Consider the following 23,555-nt stretch of genomic DNA (forward strand, 5'->3'; position numbering starts at 1 on the left):
TGTTTATAGAACTGGACTTACTATTTAGTATATCCAAACATACACATATTTAATCATCTGTAGATAAGGATTTGTCACCCACTAATAGTGCATGGCCACTGAAGAGATAGCCCAACTGAGGTTTTTTCAACAGAAAGAGCTAGAAACACTCTTCCATGGATAGCCATTAATAACATGGTGAGAAAGGGACAGCCCCTCCCAACAAAATTAATACGCCAACAAGCCATCTGTCTACTGGAAGTGACTTCAGGGACAGAGAGGTACACACACAGTTGCCCAAAATATCCTTCCCACCCTCAGCCACAGAGCTGCCTGGTCTGCAATTCCTGCTCTCAGAGTCACTCCTGGGGATCACTCAGCAGCCATGAGCTCTCTGTATCCAGAGGGTCCCACCAGAAGCTGGACATTCACATGGCAGACAGATGAAAAGGGGAGGCATCTAGATCAGCGGCAGCGACAGATGCTTCAGAAATGATGTGGGGGTCAGAACTATACTATCTGGGCACATTAGTTACCTCCCTGTGCCTTGGTTTCTCACTCTGTAAAAGAGATTATGAGAACATTCAGGCAGATGCAGAAAGGATGGACCCAGTTAATGACTCGGACCATGTCTACTACCTTCTCCACAGTCAGCTTCTGTCACAGGCCTGCCTCTTGGTTGCATTCTGTTTTGGGTCAATGAAAGTGGAGGGCAATGGGGGCTTGGGGAACACTTCCACCATTAGCACACATTAGATTACCAGCCTGGTTTCAAGGCTGTGGCAGCTACTTGAGAGATGAGCGAGAAAACAAGGACTGCATGGGGTAGGAGGGGGCTGGGGAGCCCAGCACCTCTCCCAAGACTGGCACAGTGTGGCTGTGGTCCTGACTCACGCCAAGTGTGGTTTAGCTAAGTGCCTGAGAAGAACATTTGGTCCCCAAATCAAATTTCTTCTATTTCCATTCTACTCTGATCTCACCCCTGCTGAGACCCTCAGGAAGGATTTCAGTGCCCTCTATTTGGCAACCTGACTGTATGCTTCAATAATCTAGAACCCTGTCTGCCTTCCATGCATAATTATAGTTCTGAAATATTCCACAGGACCAGCAGGAAAACACAAAGTAGGCCAGTATCCAAAATTCAAACCAAATCAAATTGTAAATGAAGGCTGATATGCAAAATGCAAGCACCATTTTGTGCCCAGCTACTCTATTAGCCTCATGAGACAGAAAATTTTAAAATCTGAACAGATGCAAGAGAAACCAGTATCCCCACCCTTAACTCAATTGATAGTGAAGAAGTTCTTATTTACTGCCTTAGCACTGCAGACACCAGAAAAGAATCTGGTTACTACACCCAGTGTCCTTGGGTGGCAGCAACTGTCCAATTTCCTCAGGGGAAAGAGGTACCGGTTTTTACAAAAAAAAAAAAGTTGCTGAGAGGCAGGCAATAAAAGTCAATGCCTACCATTAGAAAGGCACCAGGGACTCCTTCACCCATGTTTTATGGACTTTTTGGCTCAGGTTTGGCATCTATACACCAGCGCAGACAAAGATCGTTTTGAGGAAAATCTGAAAATCTGTGCTCAGAGCAAAGGTGGCCATGACTCAGCACCAGTCCCTCTTTGTTCCCAGCACTGCCGTTAAGATGAGAACTCAGTCGAAAGTAAACTTAATCACAAAGAGAAAGGCATCGGTGAAGAGAAGGTTCCCTCCCTCCTTTCCAGTACAGGAGGATGGGAAGGCCTGGGCTGCATGAGCCACAGGGACCTTTATCACAAGGACACTGTCCCTCAGACTTAAGGGTTCTGGTAGGCTTTCCCCCCTACCCCCTCAGGAGCGAAGCCACCTTTCTGAGCCAATCTGCCTCCTGGCATCTTCAAGAGACTCTATTCCTAATTGCTGTCTCAGCTGAACGAATATTCCTCCAGGTGTGCAGGTGAAACCAAAAATACACATCCTGGCCTGCTTTCCACTGGCATGGGATGTTCGTATTTTTGGCCATGCTAGAAAACATGGTTCCATTTTAAAAGTGTAAGAAAAAAATAAGTGCAAAAACTTGCTGCAGTTATGCTTCTCTCTTGTGCTTGTAAGGGGAGGGGAAAAACACTCGCTTTTGCATCCCTTCCGGAGAACACAAATACTGCTAAAATCAAAACTGGCAATAATAATAGGGCAACTTATTTCCCTCCCCTTTAGAGAGAGAGAGAGAGAGACCAAAGCTGTACCAGTCTATTGGCACTTACACTAACTCTGGGGTTGTGCTGCTTCTAATTACAATCTATTTTATGTAGTCTGGATTCATCCTTTTCTAATTTAGCTGACTTTCCTTTCTAGTTATTTGGACCCATATGGTAAACCATTCACAGCTGTGTTGTACACTCCACAGTATATATTTAACCCAAGGCCAATCTAGACCAAGAGACTCCTACAGATTTAAGTCTCAGAAACCTCTTGTTAATTAAGCAATATTACTACTTTTGCATGGCTTTATTCAGTTTCTAACTAGACATAAATTAAGGTAAGTAATTGCATAGTCTACCTCAAGCCAGAGTATACACAAAACAACCATGCATTCGATTTAGGTAACATATTCAAGAAATACAGAGATCCCTTCAAACTAAAAACAAAGCAGACTTATGAGCATAAGCTAAATTCATTTTGTGAAAACAGATCAAAGCTCACTAGGGGACTGTTACCCTTTCTGGCTACTGTCCAGATTCTGGAATGTCCTCTGTGGCCTCATCTCACCAGCCACGTGTTTCCCTTCTCTGCACTCACCTTGTGTGGTATGGGATCTGTGTACATTTGACTACTATTTAAATACAGGTTAAATATTTACTTTTTCACACAGTCTCAGGGGCTGTGTAAATAAAATTAAATAAGTTCAATGAAATAAAATCCTTGCCCTCAAGGAACTCACATTCTGGTGGGAGAAACAATTCCATACATAAATAACAACACAATATGACAAGAGCTGTAAATTCCTCACATGAAGTATCTGAGACACAGACCAAGGAATAACTGATTCTGCCTCTTCCTCAGAGAAAGCATGGAGAAGCGGCTGTGTATGGGCTCACTCTGAGAGGTCAGTGGGAAGCACCTGGGTGCGAGAAGTGGGCTAACACTACCACGAGATGGGGGCTGCACACTCCTGTTAGAGTAAAGTTTCCAAATAGCCTGGAGATGAAGCTAGAGAAAGACTCTGCAGTGGATGAAGCAAGGAGACCCACGAAGAGGACAGAAGCCATGCAGCCCAGGTGAGAGAGTATAAGGCTGAGGGGAAGGAGTAATAGTAACTGCTTCCCATCCCCATGACCAGTCCAGATCTCACTCAGCTTGGCCCCTCTTTCTAATCCCCCCATGCCAGGCCTGGTCCAGTATATCATCTTTTGTTTCATAGTAAGGGAAGGACCCTCCAGACTTGCTCTCAGCTCTCCTTCCTAAGAGCACTCAGACCAAAGGGAATTCCATGGTCGGTCAGACAGAGCAGATAATGCCCAGAGAACTCTGTACTTGGCACATGCTTGCACGTGTACTGGGCTACTCTACCTAGGAGACTGGAGGCCCAGAGAGTCATCTTTTCATGGGCTTTGGCCTTTGTTTATAGGTATTCGAGGTTCACCCTTTGTTTTCTTTGATGTCAAGGAAACAGCAATTATGAAGCATTGTGTTCTTCCTGTAAAGGACTTGAGGCGGGAGTGGGGTGAAAGTGTGGTGCAACCCTCTTAATTACACTGAAGGTAGAAGGCATTTTAAACGGGAGGGTAAAATATTAATTAGCTCATTTTTAAAAGTGGAATGAGTTATCTACAAATATCAAGAGGAAGAGGAAAGGGACAAAGGGATGTTACTTTTCCAATGACTGACTTTATTTCTATTTGTAATTAAATTTATTGCCTTCCATTTGTGAAGTTGATACATGTCCTCATAGAAAATTTGGAAAACAGAATATGCTGAAAGCACAAGAAAGAAAAAGAATCAGCTCTACAACTAACAACTTTAAGGTGAATGCATGTTAAAACAAGCATTCCAAAACTGTGACAGTTGCACAACTCGGTAAACACATTAAAAAATTGAATTGCGCATTTTACATAGGCAAATTGTATGTATGTGAACTATATTTCACTAAAAATTGTTCATAAATTTTATTTTTCACATTTCATAGTCTACAGATACTCTGTGTAATACAGAGGGAGTTACCAGAACCTATTAAGTCTTTCCCCAACTAGCCTGGTTTTTTGTTACCATAACCAATGCAGATATTAACATCTTTGGTACACTGAGCTCTATATGAATATGATTTTCCTTCTCCTCAATAATTTCCTAGAAGGATATAAGGTTCCCAAACACACTGACAATCTAAAAATTATTTTATAAGACTAACAGAATTAATTCAAGAAAACTCAGTTACTTTCTACAATTACTAGGCACCAAAAATAAGTAAGTGGTCCTAAGTGGAAGTCACTAAGCATTAAGTATGAAGAGAAGACAGGGGACCTAAAGTTGGGCCACAAATACATCACGTATCTGATATCAACAGAATCACAACTGCAAAATGTTTTCATGTCTGAAAATAACTTATGGCAAAGGAAAAAAGTCCGGTCTTCAGGTGGGTGGCACAACATGGAGGTGTTAAGAACACAGGCCTAGGGCTGGACAAAGTTGACCAAACCCCAATTTAAACCAAGGCCAAGAGACCTAAACTCTCTTACCCAAAAACTGTGCAGAGGATATAACACTACACCAGGATGAATTTGAAGTTCACCTAAGAAGAGCATTCCTAAAGTGCCTGGTGCAATGCTTTCCTATAATGAGCACTCAATCAATAGTGGCAACCAGGATCATGGTGATGTCAGCTGCTTTTGACCACAGTGGAATGCAGGAATCCAAATCTTACCCCTCCAGACGTCTCTGTTTAGGAACTACAGTATTTTCCAACCAACTCAGAAGGAGCCTGAAGGCATTTTTACTACCCTGGGAGTTTCAGCTATGACCAGAGCTCATTTGCGCAATCTTTACATTCCAGGTTGCTTAAAAGCTTTCTCATGCAAGGACAAAAGCAGCCTTTGTCTCAAGCTTGTACAAGGCACCATCTCTGTCAGATGAGTTAACTGTGAGGGGAGTTGTGTGTTTCTGCAGGGGCTCTTGGGAAACCCCAGGAATGTAGGCACACCCAGATAGTGAGACAGGGTGAGTTTTAGGAAAGTGGATCATGGCATGTGCACGCAGGCGCCTGTGTGTGTATGTGCATGTGTGTGTGAGTGTGTGTGTGTTGAGATAACACATTTCGAGCACTGTCTAATGGCAGGCACCACTTCATACTGCCCAACTGTGTGAGGTGGAACTCTGATTAGCCCCACTTTGTATGTGGAAACTGAAGCTTAAGGAAGTTAAGTGTTTTTCCAGAGTCAGATAGTTAGTAAATGAGTGGCAGAGCCAAGATGTGAAGAACCATGATTGCACAATCTCTCACCCACTACACCCCACCTCTGCCAAAGAGAATGAACTATGGTGAGATGAGCTTGCACCTTTCAGTCTCATTTTCTGATTACTGACTTGCTGACTTCCCAACCTGGCCTTTAACAAGTATGGTCATTTGGAAGCATCAAAAAGAGAAGACTTTTGAAAGGTCTAATTTGGATGCTTCCTTCCTGATTCTCCCTCCAGTTGTCCAGGGAGTCATTCTGGGAGATCTGCCATGTCCCCAGGGAACTGTAAGGCTGCTTTAGGATGATGCAAATCCTTGTGTCCAGTCAGAGCCACAGGACATAAACGATTTTTCTCCTTTCCGTCCTACCTCTGGAAACAAAGTCACCAGTTTCTCCAAGGCTTTTTAAGTTTTTTTGGTTTTGTTTTTGTTTTTTTTGACAGCAGAGATCACAAGTAGGCAGAGAGGCAGGCAGAGAGAGAGAGAGGAGGAAGCAGGCTTCCTGCCGAGCAAGGAGTCCGATGTGGGACTCAATCCCAGGACCCTGGGATCCTGACCTGAGCCGAAGGCAGAGGCTTAACCCACTGAGCCACCCAGGCGACCCTCTCCAAGGGTTTTAGAAAGACAAAACAATTCTGAGAGTGAAAAGGGGCACAATCAGTAAATAATGCAGATGTAAAATAAGCCAGGACATGTGATCACTCTCGTTTTTTGGGTTCCTAAGCCATCCTGGTTGAGGTTCCCAGTCTGTCGGTCACCCGTATGTGAATTGTACAAGTGTCAGTAAGTTAAAACACCGGACTTCCCAGACCAAACCGCCCATGGCTCTTTAGCAGAGGTATGAATCAGCAGCTGCTCTGGCTGCTGGGTCATGTACACATCTCAACTAGCCTCACAGTGAAAAGAAGTGCTTTGTCTAAAAGGGGAAAAAGTGTGGTGAATCACAAGCATCACCACACTAATCAGAATGCCCGGGGATTTGGGGGATGGGGTCATCCTAGAGAGACACGCTTCATTAACATAAGCCAGAGAGTCTGAACACTGACTTTTATAGACACAAAAAAACAGCACAATGATGACCTGAACAAGTTCTTACTCAGCCCCACCCAATCAAATGCTTTATCTGCTTTATTTCGAAGGGAAGCTCTTATGCCTTCTGGCCCTCTCTTACTCATCCTGGAACTCCAGGAAATACACTCATTCTGACTGCTCTTCTAATTCAAGCTCCAGGTCTAAGGAATGGTGTAACCAGTAGGGTTAAAAAAAATCTGAGTCTTTTTCTTCAATAGATCTAAAAGCAAAGCAGTATAATTTTCCCCAGCATTTTTCCAACAAATGTACTGAAAATCAGGGGAATTCAAGAAAAAAAGGCCAGTTAGGGATCACCATGACCAACCTCTTCCTTATTACAAGAGGTACTGAGGCCTCAAAGTAAAGACCTGAGGCCAAAACACACACCCAGGGAATCAGGCCTCCAGCTCTCAGCTGAGGCCTGTTTCCCTGTCACTAGGTTAAAATACTTTCTCATGACGGCACCTGGGTGGCTCAGTCCTTAAGCGTCTGCCTTCAGCTCAGGTCATGATCCCAGGGTACTGGGATCAAGCCCTGCATCTGGCTCCCTGCTCCATGAGAAGCCTGCTTCTCCCTCTCCCACTCCCCATGCTTGTGTTCCCTCTCTCGCTGTGTCTCTATCAAATAAATAAATAAAATCTTAAAAAAAAAAAAAAACAACTTTCTCATGTTTTAAGTCTTCTCTCCAAAGAGAGGAAGGAAGAGGAAGGCAAAAAGGAAAGGATGAAGGAAGGGAGGGAAAGAGGGGTGAAGTGAGATGGGGAAGGTTTAGATCCACTCCATTAAAGCTTGAGGACAATTTCAAATGACCAGTAAACAGAGATTTGAGGGAGAATGAAGAGACAACTAAAAATGCCTCAGTCATTGTCATCCTGACAAGAGAAGGACAAATGTCACCTACCTTTGGTCTTGATGGCTGTTTCAATGTTCAGAGCATCACGCTCAGCATCAAAATTGGTGTATGCTTTGACCGACCCATATGCACTTGGGGGTGTGGAGTGCTGAGGTTAAAAGACAAACATACTCAAATCATACACATTTAAAATCCTCCTGCTGAAATATCCCTGAAATAGATTTCTTCTATTGTTTAAATCTTTAAACAATTCAAATCATTTGTAGACTATGTAACCAGGGAAGTATTAATGTGCCTTCACAACAGAGAGTAAGAAACTTCATTGTTTCTAATAAGAATTCATCTTCAAAAGCTCAGCTAGTTTAGAAAATGCTATCTGTATTTCACTTCTCCTACTTCTAGTCCAAGTTCAAAAGCAGACAACCCAAAGCTGGGCACTGGAAACCACCACTTATCTGGGAAGACTTTGAAAAGCATTAAACTGGGCCAGCAACGATTTGAAACAAGCTGAAAATGTGGAAAGGCCTGAATGACAAGTGTTTTTAGCCAAGTTTTGGCCACAGGCATCTGAATTTCCACCGGGCCTGTATCGCTGAGCTCACAGTTCTTCAAAATGCAAATGTAAAATGCTGGCTTGCTTGTTTCAGACTATCAGACAAGTAAGGGAAGCCGGGGCACCAAGGTGGTCAGGCCTCCTGGCCCACATCCTCTCTGTGTTCGCTAAGTTCCTGCTCCCTGCTCTCTCCTCTGTTCCCTCTCCTCTACTGTCTTTAACACTATGCTTTTAACCCTATTCTTATCACCCTATTTTTTTTCTTTAAAGTTTTTTTTCTTATGGCCTTTTAAACCATACTCTCCTCCTTTTCCAATGCTTTTCAGAGCCCATTACCCTGCCTGATCTGATGGACCCACTTCCATCCCAGACTGAAGCAAGGACAGTAGTATGCGTCTACATCAGTCCTTTTATCAGAAGGGTTAACTTCTCTCCTTCCTTGAGAGCTCTTACAGCTTTCCTCCACCCTGTTACCCAATCCCAAAGATGTTACCCAATCCCGAAGATGGACAGCGTGGTTTCGATTGTCAGTAGAACCATCCACCTTCAACTTCAAGACTCATCCATCCCCACAACCTCCCCCAAGTACATAATGCCCATCGTAATGTGATGACCTTGCCTTAGTTCAGTTTCTGGGAAGAGTCAGAGCCTGAGGTGCCCTGACTTACCTTTCCACCCACAGGCAAAACATCAAGAGGCATTCCAGCACTCATTCATTTGGTTTTATTAGTAGTGCAGTTATATATAAGTAAGTAACTAAGATGACATCCTCTCAAATGTTTCCCAGGACAAGCCAGAAATCTAAGTGGAGGACAGAGTATTTCAAAATGTACTTGTGACCATCTTGGCCAAATAGTGAACCCAGTTAACATGCATACCTCTGAAGCCCAGTGGATTATTAAAGTACTTTCCGTCTAATTTTACTAAACCTTCCAGTAAGATTAAATCAATGGAGATGGAACATACATTCAGAAAAAAGTAAGGACAAAGGGCTATTCTGAAATACTCTATTTGTTATGGTGGCTACAAAATGCGGATGGAAATCTAAGAAAAACATTTCCCTATTTATTAACAATGCCATCAATTATTTACAAAGGCAGGCAGTCTGCTTATTGAGCCGTATCACATATGGCTTCATTTCCTAGGTGCTATGTCAACTTACTCCAAAAACAACAAGAAGTAGGAAAGTTTTGCATATCTTTAATAAAACTTCTAGAAACAAAACTAAATGGATAACCGAACCTATTACCCATAGAATCTACCTGTCTCAAAATCAAATTATTGAGGAAAAGTGATTTTTTTTCTTCCTTCAAAATATGGGGGGAAATATGACATTTTCTACTGCAGTCCCATCTCTCCACAGAGAGATGCATTATACTAAAGTAACTTCAAAGGCCACACAAAAAGCCTTTTCTGAAATTTGATACTAAAAACAATTTAATGATCAGATCCATTAAGAAAAAAAATTGTTTAGCTCTTGGACTTGTCTGGACCTCAACATGCAGCTTGTAAGTGTTGCCAGCAACAGTGTGTACAAGTTCCACAAGGGAAGATTAAAAATAGATGGGCTCTATACTCCATACAACCTGTGTCTGCATAGACGTCATCTATCTGAACATTTGATGGCAGGTACCAGAGAGAATACAGCAGTACCACCTAATCCAAACTGCTGTCAAGTGCTCTGATGTATTTCAATTTCAGTGAGAGCGCATTTTGAAGTACCTTAAGATATGCCTACAAACCAGGGTTACTGCTGAGTTTTTGTAAAAGCCCTTTCTGCCAGGATGACCCAAAAGATGTATGGAATTATTAAATATTTTTACATATTCATAATTTATATTCTACTTGATTCTGAAAGTATTTGCAATGACCTGTAATTTCACATATAGTTTAAGAAAATTTTGACTATAAAACAAAGCATCAGAATTTCCAGGTTCACATATTTCCTGTGAAAGACAATTAGATATAATTTTGAGCTCCCTGATAGCCAAAGCAAAAAAGGAAACGTGATGAATTAGTATATTTATTTAGCTAAAAAACAAAAACAAAAACAAAACAAAAAACACACATACAACTATCTTAGTTTTTCTAGAATAAAGATTTCCTGGGTGTTAAATTAAAACAACAACAATCATGTAAGTCCTTGTCTAGAATAATTTCACAGACACTGTAGTAAGTCCAAAACACAAGGATCATTTTTGATATGGCTGTAGCTTATGCCAATCATTAATAAAGTGCCAGGGTATGACATTAAAACTCAAGTATCATCATGGCAATTACCACCACTGACACACTAAGTATACAGCAGGATAAAACTCCAGCCACCCCAGTGTCACTAATGCCTGTCCAATTTTAAGGTGATGCCAAAAAAGTTTCTAGTGCCATAACATTTCTGTCAAATAGAACTACTAGAAACAGTAAAAGTAATGGTGAAGAAAAGGGGAATGAAGAGAGGGGAATAACTGTGTATATTTGTTCTCATTGTCCTTAGATGTACAAGGAAAGAGAGTAGCATAGTTATCTAGAGAGACGTCTAATTTGCAAAAATTACACAAAATGATATACTTACATCACCCTCCAAGCTGAGTTTGCAGAGAATTTCGTGAACAGTAGACATTTTGAAGGAAGCTGGAGGAAAAAAGTACAACAAAAGTATATATGAAGAGGCTTTCTTTTCCCCTGAAGCGCAGTGATTCATTATACTAATCTCTATTTCTTGGACCATTTCATCTGAGGATATTAGAGCAATTTTTGCGAATAGATGCAATTCCTATCTTATGATTGGGCAAATTAAGCTGAGAGATGGTTTGCCTTTAGGTTTTGGATGGACTACAGAAGTAGTCCATCTGGGCACCTGGGTGGCTCAGTAGGTTAAGGGTTTGCCATCAGCTCAGGTCATGATCTCTGGGTCCTGGGATCGAGTTCTGCATTGGGTTCCCTGCTCAGCAGGAGTCTGCTCCTGCCTCTTTCTCTGCCTCCCTCGCTCAAGATCTCTCTCTCATTCTTTCTCTCTCAAATAAATAAATGAAATCTTAAGTTAAAAAAAAAAAAAAAAGAGAAGAAGTAGCCAGTCTTTCTCGTGTTCTGTGTAAACAGAACTGGGGTAGATGTGATTTGTGAATACAAAAACAAAATGTTCCCCAAGGCTCACGCAACTTGTTTGAACATGATAAAACTGAGTCTTCCACTTCTTATAAAAAGTGATAAGCTTGGGGCACCTGGTTGGCTCAGTTGTTAAGCATCTGCCCTCGGCTCAGGTCATGATCCCAGGGTTTTGGGATGGATCCCCCATATGGTTGTTAGATCCCTGCTCAGCGGGAAACCCGCTCCTCCTTCTCACCCTTCCCTGCTTGTGTTCCCTCTCTGGCTCGCTCTCAAAGAAATAAATAAAATCTTAAAAAAAAAAAAAGGGGGGGGGGGGGATAAGCCTGTCCAACCAGCCACTGCTTCTGTGTTTCTCACCAGTAATTTTCCCTATTGAAAAGGACCTGAAATCAACAGCATTTGCACACTGGCCCATTCCTAAATAGAACCTTTATTATTATCCATTATTTTCTTAGCTCACCAATGCCTAGAAGATATGCAGCTATGTATGAAAAAGACCATGGACAGATGTTCTGACATCAACTCATCCCAAGAAAAACCAATCCCTTGTATTTAAGATTCAAAAGGGCTGAAATGAAGTCATCTTCCAGTTAATACACTTAATCAGGCAGCGACACTATAGCCTGATGAATTGGCTTTCCAGCTTTGCAATCACACGGTTCTCGGAATTGATACACCAATGTCTGCCAATGAAGAGTGCCCAAGCAGCAGGAAATTTATCTCAACTGAGACAAGATAGGTCATTCAGCATCATCAGCCCCAAAAGAAGGAAAATAGAGCAGAGCTGTGGATTCAACATCTGAATTGTAATAACTCCTGCTTCAGTCTCTTTGCTTAATATTCTTTGATCAAGGAAATTGTGTCCATGCAAATCCAGCTTTCCATTCTCCCAACAGTTTGCATGGTCTAAATATTTTCGTAAAATTGGCTTGGAGGGAGTATTCGACATAGACATTTGCTAACTTATCAGAACACTGTGGACTAAGCAGATTCCAGTCTGTGTTGGGTGGAGGTGGAGGGATGTAAGAAGATTCGCCCTTATTTGTGCTTATGGACATATCTCTGCAAGATTTTCATCCTGAGCTCCCTCTCCTAGACCACCCCCTCTCTCTTCTTAATGATCACAGAATAGTTCTGGTTTTTTTTTTAAGATTTTATGTATTTATTTGACAGAGAGAGAGACAGCGAGAGAGGGAATATAAGCATGAGGAGTGGGAGAGGGAGAAGCAGGCTCCCTGCTGAGCAGGGAGCCCGATATGGGGCTCAATCCCAGGACCCCAGGATCATGACCTGAACCAAAAGCAGACGCTTAACGACTGAGCCACCTAGGCACGCCCACTGCATAGTTTTAAGCAAAGCAAAAAGAAAATTAAGGCTATTCCAATTACCCCTATACCCACAGCTCTCAGACACCCCTACCCCCAAATATGTTCCACTGCTGGGATATAATCCTGATTGTAAAAGATCTTGCTCAATAAATTAACCATGGTACATCCAGACAACGGATTATTATTCAGACCTGAAAAGAAATGAACCATCAAGCCATGAACAGGCATGGAAGAATCTTAAATGCGTATTACCAAAGAAGCCAGTCTGAAGGGCTACGTACTACATACACAGTATGATTCCAACTATATGACATTCTGGTTAAGACAATACCATGGAGACAGTAAAAGATCAGTGGTTGCCAGGAATTAGAGAGAAAGGAGGAAGGGATGAGGAGGTGGAGCACAGAGGATTTTTAGGGCTATGAAACTACTCTGTAAGATACTATAATGCCATTATACAGTTGTCAAAACCCACAAAATGTACAGCACTAAGAGTGAACCCTAATATGAGCTATGAGTTTGAATGACAGTGAGGTGTCCATATAGGTTCATTGGTTGTAGCAAATATACCACTCTGGTATGGGAGGCCATACATCTCTGTAACTGGACTGTCCAATATAGCAGCTACCAGCCACACATGGCTATCAAGCATTTGGAAGGTGTCCTGTCCAAACTGAGATGTGCTGTAAGTGTAAACTACACACTGGATTCTGAAGACTTAGCATGAGAAAAAGGATATAAAATCTCTCTGTTTTGATTTTATTGATTATATATTGTACTTACGATATGCTGGCTTTATTGGGTAAAACAAAATACATTATTTAAATTTAATTTCACCTGTTTCTTTTCCTTTTTTTTTAATGGGCCTACTAGGAAATTCACAGTGGCAAATGCAGCTCACATTCTATTTCTGTTGGACAGCACTGGTCTAGAGGATCCCCTAGTGCCATGGTCCAATCCTAGTCCAAAAACATTTGCAGTAGCCTGGTCATGTGAAAATTCAGTTTGAGATTTCTTGTCAGGACAGAAAATTTGAGTCTGCCTTGACAGAAAAAGCAAGAAATCTCCTACTTCTAGTTGGGCCAAAAAATATTCCACAGGGTCTCGTCATATCCATCAGCCTGAGAATCACCAAAGTGGAGATGAATTCCCTAGGATACTAACCACCCAATCCTGACCTTGACCATCACCCCTGAGCCTCATCAGAACTGCAGTAGGTCTGCAGTGAGGGGTAAACTGTTGTCATCTGCCTTACAGAATTCTAGTCCCCACTGTAAAGAGCTAAGAAATAAAAATGCCAAAACAAAAGGAAAACCCCAAAGAGAGGATCAGTAAGTCAGACTTGCAAACAGAATTGTTTCTGCTCACAAAGAAATGTGGATTAAAAGTCCACTTCGTTCTTAAATCAGGTGCCTCACGTGGGTTCTGCTGTTTCGGGAATCTCAACCACAGAGGCACAGTAAGTTTTTATTGTAGGGCTCTTTCAAGCTGCCTTTCCAGCCCTGAGCACTGGCTTTGCAGACAGCTGCCTAAGCTTGTCTCACATGAGACCCTTGTTACTGAATAAGCTAAAGACAATCCAATATACACTCTCCATTCCTGTTAATTCTCCTCCCACAACCACAACACACTGAGGAGAGGCAGAAAACAGGGGTTTTTAAAGGCCCCACAAATCTTTGTTTTTTCATTCACAGTTGTGCTGTTCTTTCATCACATCAATCCCACATGCTACTATCAATTAAATCCCTACATATCTCATCCAATGGTTCAAAACCCATCCTTCAATAGTCTTCTCGTATTCCAGCTCAGGCCAGCCTTCCAAGACTGGCACAGAAACCCAGTATCGCCTTCTATCTAACCCCCCCAGCAAAAGTGGCCTGACCCCCATAGTTACTTGCTTCTCCCCAAAAGCTGTATTCCTTTCATCCACAGTGCCCTGATCCCTGCTTCCTCCCCCATCTCCTTACCTTCACCTTTCCTCTTGGTTAGGAGACTGTGCCCATTTCTGGGGTCACCACTACTCTGGCCTCTGCTCATGGGATGGTTGTAGCTGTCATCCCACATGCTCTCTCCCACCTACCAATGCCAAAAGCACTTTCTGGTGCCACCAGACTTCTTTGCAAAGCACACTGTACTGAGTTCCCACATGTACCAAGAATTCAAATGGCAAATGTCTAAGTACAATTCAAAGCAGGAGTATATTTTACCTCACCTCCCTCACAGCATCCTGGTTCCCCACAAACTTAAGAGAGCCTTTGCACACTCCAGGTGCCAAGCAAACTTTTAGAAACAAGTCGGTATTTGGCATAGTAAAATTTATATTTGTATTATTTATAACCATTCTACAGGAAAAGCAAAAATGTCACAATAACCATAAAAGAATCTCCATGAAGCTTGCTATATAGCTCTGTGCAAGTTCTCTGGTATCCAATAAATATTTCCTATTTCATGCAAGCATAATGGCAAACAAATTTTCACCTTACAAATAGAATTCGGCCCTTGTTTCTTCATTACATCCAATCCTTTGGCAATGCAGTCATTTTGTGGAGGACTGGGTAGTCTCTAGAAGAAAGAGCTTCTAGTTTCTAGAAGAAAGTGGCTTTGCCACTCAGAACTTTTATTAAAACATTAACATAATATATTTGATTAATGAGAACATGTCAGTGCAATGCTACCCTTGAAAGCAGTAAAAGAAAGTCTTGGAAGGGCTACTGTAGGTTAGTAACACTGGTAACCTTCAAATAATCAATCAACAAACCCCTGACAAGCACACACTCTTGGCCTGCAGACACACACAAAATGGTGAAATGCAGACTCCACCCCCCCAGCACTTTCCAGCTCTCTACTCATCTTGTTGCAGTGAGAGACACCTGAGGCGTTAGCCCAGATTACTCAACTATTGAGAATCGAGGCAGGGCCAGAATCTGGGTTGTCTGGCTCTCAGGTCTTCACCCTGGCAACTTCACCACAAAGGTTCTCCCTTCCAAAGAAGACTCAGACAGAGAAAAAGATAAAAGTAATATGAAGGAGATCAGCTGAGAGATCAACGGTGAGGTACTGACAGGTTTAAGAAGGGCAATTACCCTGGAGGGTTCCAGCCAGACAAACATGGGGGAAAGACTGGGGAGAAAGAATGGAGGAGAGTGTCTGTCCCTGGGTGGTGGGAGAACCAAGAGGACAAGTTTAAAACAAGCTGTGTCTACTGTAGTGCCCCGTGGGGGGTCTAAAATACTGGCTTCTGAATGGTGCCAATTTAAGCGTGGCTATGGAAATACGGGAGAGCCAGAAAGCCAAAGTTCCCCAGAACTCATCTAATCTTTTCATCACATTTGCTCTGGAGGCTGAATTTTCTTACTATAAGCAGGAACTTTGCCTTAGTTTACCTAGTGCTTTGAGAATAAAATGAAGTCTATGAGCCATGTGAAAATTCCACTCCCACTGACTCCTCATCACAGTGTAAAATTCTTAAAGTGTGTTAAAAGCAGAACCACCACTCCTTTCCTGGCGGAGTTCTCAAAGCACATGAAAACAGCAGTCTGCATCACTCTTTCCAGCACTTCGACCTCACCCAGATCTCCAACTGGTTTCAACTTGTAAAAAAGAAGGGGGAAAAGCCAGCAAATTCAATCTGTTGGTGAGTAGTATCTGCACACACCAGCACCTCCCATTCCCAGAGAAGCACTGGCTGACTAGACAAGATCATTAGAACAGCTCTTTAGTGCGTAGTTTTGTTTTGTTTGTTTGTTTTTTTCTTTAAGAAAATAATTAGAAGGGCACCTGGGTGCCTCAGTCAGTTAAGCGGCTGCCTTCCACTCAGGTCGTGATCCTGGGGTCTTGGGATCAAGTCCTACATCTAGCTCCTAGCTCAGCAGGGAGATTGCTTCCCCACCCCCCTCAAAAAATAAGTAAATCTAAAAAAGAAAGAAAGAAAGGAAGGAAGGAAGGAAAGAGAGAGAGAAAGAAAGTGGAAAGAACTAGAGGGATAGAGAAACAGTGAAAGAGCCACACCCACTTCAAACTGATTTGAAATAAGTCACCACTGGAGTGAGAATGCACTCACTCATTCCTGGCGGCCACCAACCACTCCCCCACCACCAACCACTCCCCCACCCCGGCGCCCTGAAGGGAACAGTTTTCTCCTCTGGCCTTGAAAATATTAATGAATGAAGACTGTTAGCCGCCTGACTGGAAAAACCCTTGGAGTGCAAAGCTAGACATTAACAAAATCTGTGCAGCTGTTGAGAAACAATCATTTACATTTAACGGAAGGACTGTCTTAAAGATACTTAAAGGTTTACTTTTTTAAAACCCTACCTATTTTTTTTTGTATTTTATTGTTTCACATCAAACACGTGGTAGTAAAAATAGTACAAGGGAAACAGATTAAACTTCTCCCCCAAAATGGAAAGTAAAACAAAATTTGCAAAGAAGAGTTGAAACAAACAAAGCAAACCCAAAAGTCAACACTTTGCAAACAGCAAAAACAAGTTCTACTGTAATGAATTAAGAACCAGCTCCAGAAAACCCAAGTATTAATTCACACAAACAAACAAACAAAAACATGTTGCAATGGGCTGGTCTACACAGGCAAATCTGAAATCTGAGCACAGTCTAGCAGTTTCGTTGACACACCCACTTTACAGTTTAAACGTGGTGTTGATGTGTTACCACAAAACACAGCCCTAGCAACCATGATGAATCAATCAGGAACTGGATGATACAAACGAGGATTTTTTTAAAGTGAAAATGCTTGTGGGTGGCAGCACGGACGGTTGGGTTTCCACACCAAAACCTTCCCTGTGCAGCGTTCCTGGTCTATAGGACCAGATTGGAATTTTAAACCAAAAGGGGAGGAAAAAAATTGCATGAGTGGGGTTGGGAATGGAATTCATATTGTACTGTGTCTATTCCTCACCCTGCCCCAAGCACTTTTTATTCAACAGAACATTCCTGAAAACACAACTTTTTCTCCTGGGATTTATGGTCTTGATCAATGCCTGAGTCACAGGGCCAAGTCATCCTGCAGAAAGCCTGGAATTGTGCCCAGTGGCCTTGATCAAACTGAGCAGGACGGACACAACAGCACTTGCTCTGGCTTGTCCCTTTCGCTACCTTATCTGAATCAGTATGTGTTTGTTTGCTCCCAACAGACCTACGTGGCAACCTCGTGTTCTCAGAGGTTCTCCGTCAGTCCCTGGTCATGGGTTTGGAGTGGGTGGAAAGAGACTGGCAGGAAGAATGAAGTCAGTTGGCATGGGACACTTTCAGGGTTGGGAAATCAAGGCCTTCGAGCTACAGCACAATGTCAATGTTTTATGGCCCACTTACTGTGTTTCTAATGGAGACCTGGTGTCTACAGAAAAAGCCTAAACGGGGCGCCTGGGTGGCTGAGTCGGTTAAGCAACTGCCTTTGGCTCAGGTCATGATCCCAGGGTTCTGGGATCGAGCCCTGCATCGGCTCCCTGCTCAGCGGGGAGCCTGCTTCTCCCTCTTCTCCCTGCTCGCATTCTCTCTCTCTTTCTCAAATAAATAAATAATCTAAAAAAAAAGAGGAAGAAGAAGAAAAGAAAAAGCCTAACCTCAGCCTTCAACATCTCCCACACTTTGGGAGTGCCTGGGTGACTCAGTTGATTAAGTGTCTGCCTTAGACTCAGGTCATGATTCCAGGGTCTTGGGACAAAGTCCTGCAACTGAGTCCCTGCTCCTCCCTCTCCCTCTGCCTGCGTTTTCCATTTGTCAAATAAATAAATAAAACCTTCAAAAAAAAAAAAATCTCCCACACTCTGGACTTCACCTACATTTCCATAAATATCTTCTACACAGCACCCCCCCCCCCAACACCGAGTGCGCACCTGCACACACTGCAGTGACACTGGGGTGGTAATTCCTCTGAATACACTCAGCACAGTTCTACCACCTCAAGACCCAGGTTCTCTGGGAACACACAATCTTGAGCAGCTGACACCCTCATGAGACTTCAGGATACAAAAATACTGTACTTTTTCTCCTGCACCTCTCCCTGCTCTGTGCTCCCATTTCGGTGTGTCTGTGAAATATCAAAAATGAGTATATAAAGATGGTCTTCCATTTTATCTGCCCGTAGGGCTTCTGTCACATCCACTTCTGTTTCCTTATAGGTCAGAGCACAGTGCCTACCAAACAGTAGGTGCTCAGTGGCATTTATGGATGGTTTACACACATGAGGTCTTTCCATATCATCATGGCTTCTTTTTTCAATACACTCTTGCTACATTTTCTTTCTCTTGCTCAGAATGAACATCCTAAATGCAGTTCCAGTTCCAAAGAATGCTTAAGCTGCCAGTTTCCTTGCAAATCTTCACAAAGCCTGGCAGGTCACTTCACGGGCAGCCTCTTCCTCATCATGAAAGACAGCCCACTCCCACCCCAGCACCCCAACTCTGTACTTCCAGGGCCACTCGGGTCCTAGCTCTGTCCCCTGGACAACATGCAAATGTAACCTACATCTCCTAGGGCACTTGGAATACAAGGAAGGAGGAGAAAGGAGGAAGAACTTGCAAGTGGCCTTGGGACTCCCAATTTCCTCTGAGCTATGAGTGTGTACACTGGGTGTGGGAGAGAGACAAAGAGCAAGGACTCCAGGTCACAGCCATTCCCCTGATTCAGAACTGTCCACACCAAACCTGGGATTAGAACTGGGACTACTTGGATGTATTGACTTCTCTCTGACAAGACTGGGCAGATGTCTTCAAGCTTCAGGGTATACTCCAGAAGAGAGATTCAGAGCTAATCTCAGTTTGGAACCACCCAAAACAAGCCTAGGCATCTCCTGACCCCCACTGCTGACCTGCTTCCCACTAAGTAGATGGAGACTGCTTCTGGTAACAGAAGGAAAAGCATGCCAGTGAAGGGGTGGAAAGAATTTTTTAAAAGAACTGGAATTTCCTGATGTAGCCTCTAACTAGAATGGGGTGTGGCACCAGGCAAAATGAGGGAGGTAGATTCGCATGTGCAAAAAAAAAAAAAGGAGCATTCCACTTCTGTTTAACTCTCACAATCAAATCTGGAAGGCAGGTTAAGTCACAATAACTTTAAGAAACACTACCACAAGGCAGGCTAAATATGACACTCAGTTTTGTGGAACATCTAAATTAAAGAGGAAAATGAGACCCTGCCAAGTTTGGAAGCTAAAATATTAATCTGGGAAAAATGTAAAGTTCAAAACCTAATTACTGTCTATATAATTCACTTACTTGGTCTTTTTTTTTTTTTCCTCTCCCCAACAGACTTCAAGTCTACAGAGCAGGTTTTTGGTTCAGTTTTGGCTTTTTTCAGTCTGTTTTGTTCACTCTTGCATACCAGTACCTCTATCTGCAAGTAGAACCTGATAGATGCTCAATAAATACTGTGGAATGAATAGATGTTCAAAGCAAACCACTAGAGACTGCAACACCTCCTTGTGACAAGGCCATTCTCCATTAACAAAAAAATGCCTCAGCAGGCCCACAGCCCTGAACGAGGCTCATGAGTGTGTCAGTGCAAGATTCTAGGCCCAATGGTGCAGCAAGAGCCTACAGCCTCCAAAATCAATAGCAATTACAGAAGGATACCTACCTTGCCAGGAAAACTACTTAAATCAGAAATTTGTCAGGAAACTAATGGCCACAACAGCCACCCTAATGTCAGTCAATACAGTACTTTAATAGCTCAAAGACACAAGATGTTAAATACTGAGGTGCAATCCAAGAACAAGCACCTAATCAAAGCCAGTGAATAAGCAGTATTTCCTGGGCATTTGCCACAGGCAGTCCATTTAGCACTGTGGGAAATTACAAAATCTAGGTCTCCAAATCATAAATCCTTAACTAAAGAAATGCACATTGACGGGCACACCCTTGCACTACAGATGTGATAGATACTTTCGGAGAAACCCTTAAGTTTTTAGATAATCGATAGACTTGGAAGAAGGGAAGGAATGTCTTAACACCACTGGCCAGCAGACTCCTCTCTGGAATTTGCCTCTCTGAACCAGGCCTCATCTGAAATCTTCCTTCATTCACAAGACCTCAATGTTGTAATTATGTGGCTCCTTAACTCCATGGCCTCATTTCACAGAACACAGATCTGTTTAGGTTGCTGAGGATTTCAGGACCACCAAACGTTCCTAACTTATTGAATATTGATTCAAATTGCTAGCCTCTAGCTGGGTGTAAGTACACTGAAATGGGAAGGAGAAGGGGCAGCAGCAGAAATGATGAGAGTAATGGCTTTTATAATATGTTAGAGAAGAGGGATGCTAAGGACACAGGAGGAAGCTGGAAAAAACAAAGGTGGGGGGGGCAAAGATATAATTTTCCAAATAATCAGGGTCAATCTCAAAACTAAGGAAAGTTCCAGAATAATATTTCAAAAATTTGTTCTTCCTACCCACATATCCTCATCCCTTATCCTCCCACCTTTCCTCCCTACCTTTCCCCGCCACCACCAAATTAAGCATGTACTATCAATACAGTACTTAGATACAGTGCACCTCAAGTACAATTTCTGGGCTAACCTGGGAACCTAAAAACCTTTATAATATTGTTTCAGTGAGAAGGTCATTCTGCATTCCAAACCACCAAGTTCCAGACCAGCACAGTAGCACATATTTCTGGACAGAATCCATCGGTACAGTCAGTCAGAGCTGAATGCCCAGACCCCTGGACTCTAGGATCTTAAGGCTTTAGATAAAGACCCAGTGTGCACCCATGAAGCCACTGCTCTTTCACAGATTCAGAATACTCACAGCTTAAAAAGAGCAACTCAACATAAAAGTGACCATCTGCAGTGGCACGGCACCCAATGATTTCAGTGTGCTTTACATATTTATTTTTGAAAGAACATGTTTTTCGACGTTTACCACAATAACTGTGCAAGTGGAGGTAAGAATGGGCATCCTTAGGACACTTTCCCAGGTAAGGAAATTGGTGTTCTCCCCCTACCTTCTCAACAGCCAGTTGATGGAATCCAGCCCTCCACAGCGAGGGCTGAGACCCGCCTCAGAGCTCGAGGAGCAGTCTCCGGGCGACGCCCTTTTCTACACCCTCGTTCCTGACTCACTACTGCATCATGTGGAGTAACAGTCAGTGACAACCCTCTTCCTCCTCTCCCCCCAACCCTGGGGGACACTTCCTGACGCAAAAATGGTCAACCAAGTGGGAAACTCTCCAGATAACCCTGAAATCAGAGGTTGTTCTCCTAGAAGATAATCTAGACAAAAGAGAACGCGCTGAGGTGTTTTTTTTTTCCTTTTGTTTTGTTTTACTGGGGAGAGAGGTAGCAATCCCTACAAACTCCCACCTCTCATTTTTCCCCTCACTGCTTCCCTCCAGCTGGTCCTACAAGTTCCACAAATGCGGGTTTGGTTGTTGTTTTGTTTTGTTTTGAAACAAAGTAAAACTGAGGGAGGTTACTTTCTAGATGGCCGTTAAGCTTTTGTTCAACGTGGAGGGAAATGCCCCCAAGCCTCTTCGGCTGGGGACCCAAGGCAACCCGAGCAGCCACACCCTGCCTACCCCGGCGCCCGGCGCGTCTGGAATGTGGGGCCTTCCTCCGTTCCCCTCCCCGGGACCCCTCTCCGAGCTTCCTGGGAGCACTTCGGGGGGATGCCCCTACTCCCCTCCCTCTGCCTTGCAACCCCAACGCCAGTGCACAACCAGTCCCCCTCACTCTTACCCAGACCACCTTGCTACAGCGCTGCTCTCCGCAGAACCCCTGTACGGACCGTCCCTCCAGCCCCCGTCCCTGGACGGCCTCCCGGGTTCCTGTGGCCCAAGGCTCTTTGTAAGGCCGTCTTCCTCTCTTCCCGCTGCTCCCCGCCCCACTAGCGCGGCGCTAGCGGCGGCCCCGGGGCCATAGCGGGAGGGCGGGGCACACCCCGCTTACCTGGGCCCGGCGCCGAGAGCAGCAAGCGTCCCCAGTTGTAGAGCGGAGCTGGCTGCCCTGGGTGGGGCTTTTATAGCCGCCACATTCTCGCTGTGAAGGGAGGCCCGCCCCGCCCCGCCTCCCCCTGCCCGCTCCCACCCGGAGTCAGGGTGACTCACCCTCCCCGGCCCGCCCGCCTACTGGGGCGGCCTCGCCCTGGAACGTTCTGAGCCTCGACCTGCGGGAACGGCCCCCGCGCCCTCAGCCCTACTCTCCATTAAAGCACTGCGGAGGCTTCCTTGAGGCCCATCAGCGGCCTTGTTTCTTCCACCCTTCCCTCCTTTTACTTTTTTAGCGCCACGTCGAGTTCTCAGCCCCTGACTTAGGCTAATAAATTAGCAAGACTTTAGTAGACCCCTAGCTTGGTTAAGTCACTTTTTTTTTAAGCGTCGATGCAATGGGAGAAAGAATTGTTCCAGGAAACATAAATCGAGATTCCCCTGAGGAGGGGCTGTTGGCATCCAGTTCCAGCTCCCAGTTACCATCTCCAAACATATTGGCTTAACCTCTAACCAGCAAGCAGTTCCCGGGAGGAGAGTGGGGCGGTCAATCCGCTGGGTCCTGTCCTGTGGAGACTGGCTCGTCCGGGCCTTACAGCACGCAGCCAGGCCCGCAGCCAGGGTTGGGATGAGAGAAACGGGTGGGAGGCCAAAGCCAGGCTCCAAGATCCCACCCCCTCAGGCTCCGAGAGGAGCCCGTTTTTTCCGGAGCGCCGTCCTCTCAGCTTCTCTCCACGCCTCCCGCATCTGCGCTCAGCACCCCGCGCCCTGGCAGTGCTGCGCGTCCTCGTGGCAGGCCGTCAGGGCTGGGTGGGGCCGGTGGCTTTGAGCCTCAAGTTCCAACAAAGAAGTTACCTTCCTTCCGTCTTTCATAACTGCCGTTCTTTTGCAGCCTCTTTGCCAGTTCCCTCCGCTCGGTTTTGCTCCGTTTCTAGCTTTTCTTCCCTTCTCTATTTCCACGAACCACACTGGCAACATGTAAGCAAACAAGCTCAAAACTGTACGCAGAATTCAAACTAGCAGGAGTGTTTGGCTCAGAATCCTGAAGACCTCTCCCTGCACCTTTGAATTCCTTCCTTCCACACATTTCAGGGAGCTAGCTCCTCTTCTAATCCTGATGCTTATGTGTTTTAATCTTCCACCTATCTTGAGGTCTGTTTTTACTTTCTAGTTGAGCATCATTTCCCTTCAGAGAACCATAAAATTAAAGGAAAGCCAAAAGACATTGTTAGCCATGCTCAGGGTCACCTAGCCAACTCCCCACAAGGCAGGGGAGGGGGGGCTTGTCTCTGGA

At 44.1% G+C, this 23,555-nt stretch overlaps 1 protein-coding gene across 3 annotated transcripts in view; it reads right to left on the bottom strand.

Annotated features, from left to right (window-relative positions):
- Positions 1-22,334, bottom strand: part of ANXA2 (annexin A2) — a 44,028-nt gene extending 21,694 nt beyond the window's left edge. The window contains exons 1-3 of one of the 3 annotated variants that reach the window (XM_080808314.1): positions 22,224-22,334; positions 10,457-10,515; positions 7,383-7,482 (exon numbers count right to left, since the gene is read on the bottom strand). In XM_080808314.1, coding sequence (XP_080664440.1) covers positions 7,383-7,482; positions 10,457-10,504 — 148 coding nt within the window. In that variant the 5' untranslated portion in view covers positions 10,505-10,515; positions 22,224-22,334. Of the gene's footprint in view, positions 1-7,382; positions 7,483-10,456; positions 10,516-14,798; positions 15,009-22,013 lie in introns of those variants that run through there. The other 2 variants (XM_080808315.1, XM_080808316.1) reach the window with 2 other exon arrangements.
- Positions 22,335-23,555: the final 1,221 nt, after the last annotated feature.

The sequence above is a fragment of the Martes martes genome (genome assembly GCF_963455335.1).
Source record: "Martes martes genome assembly, chromosome: 7".
In the NCBI taxonomy this organism is placed as follows: domain Eukaryota; kingdom Metazoa; phylum Chordata; class Mammalia; order Carnivora; family Mustelidae; genus Martes; species Martes martes.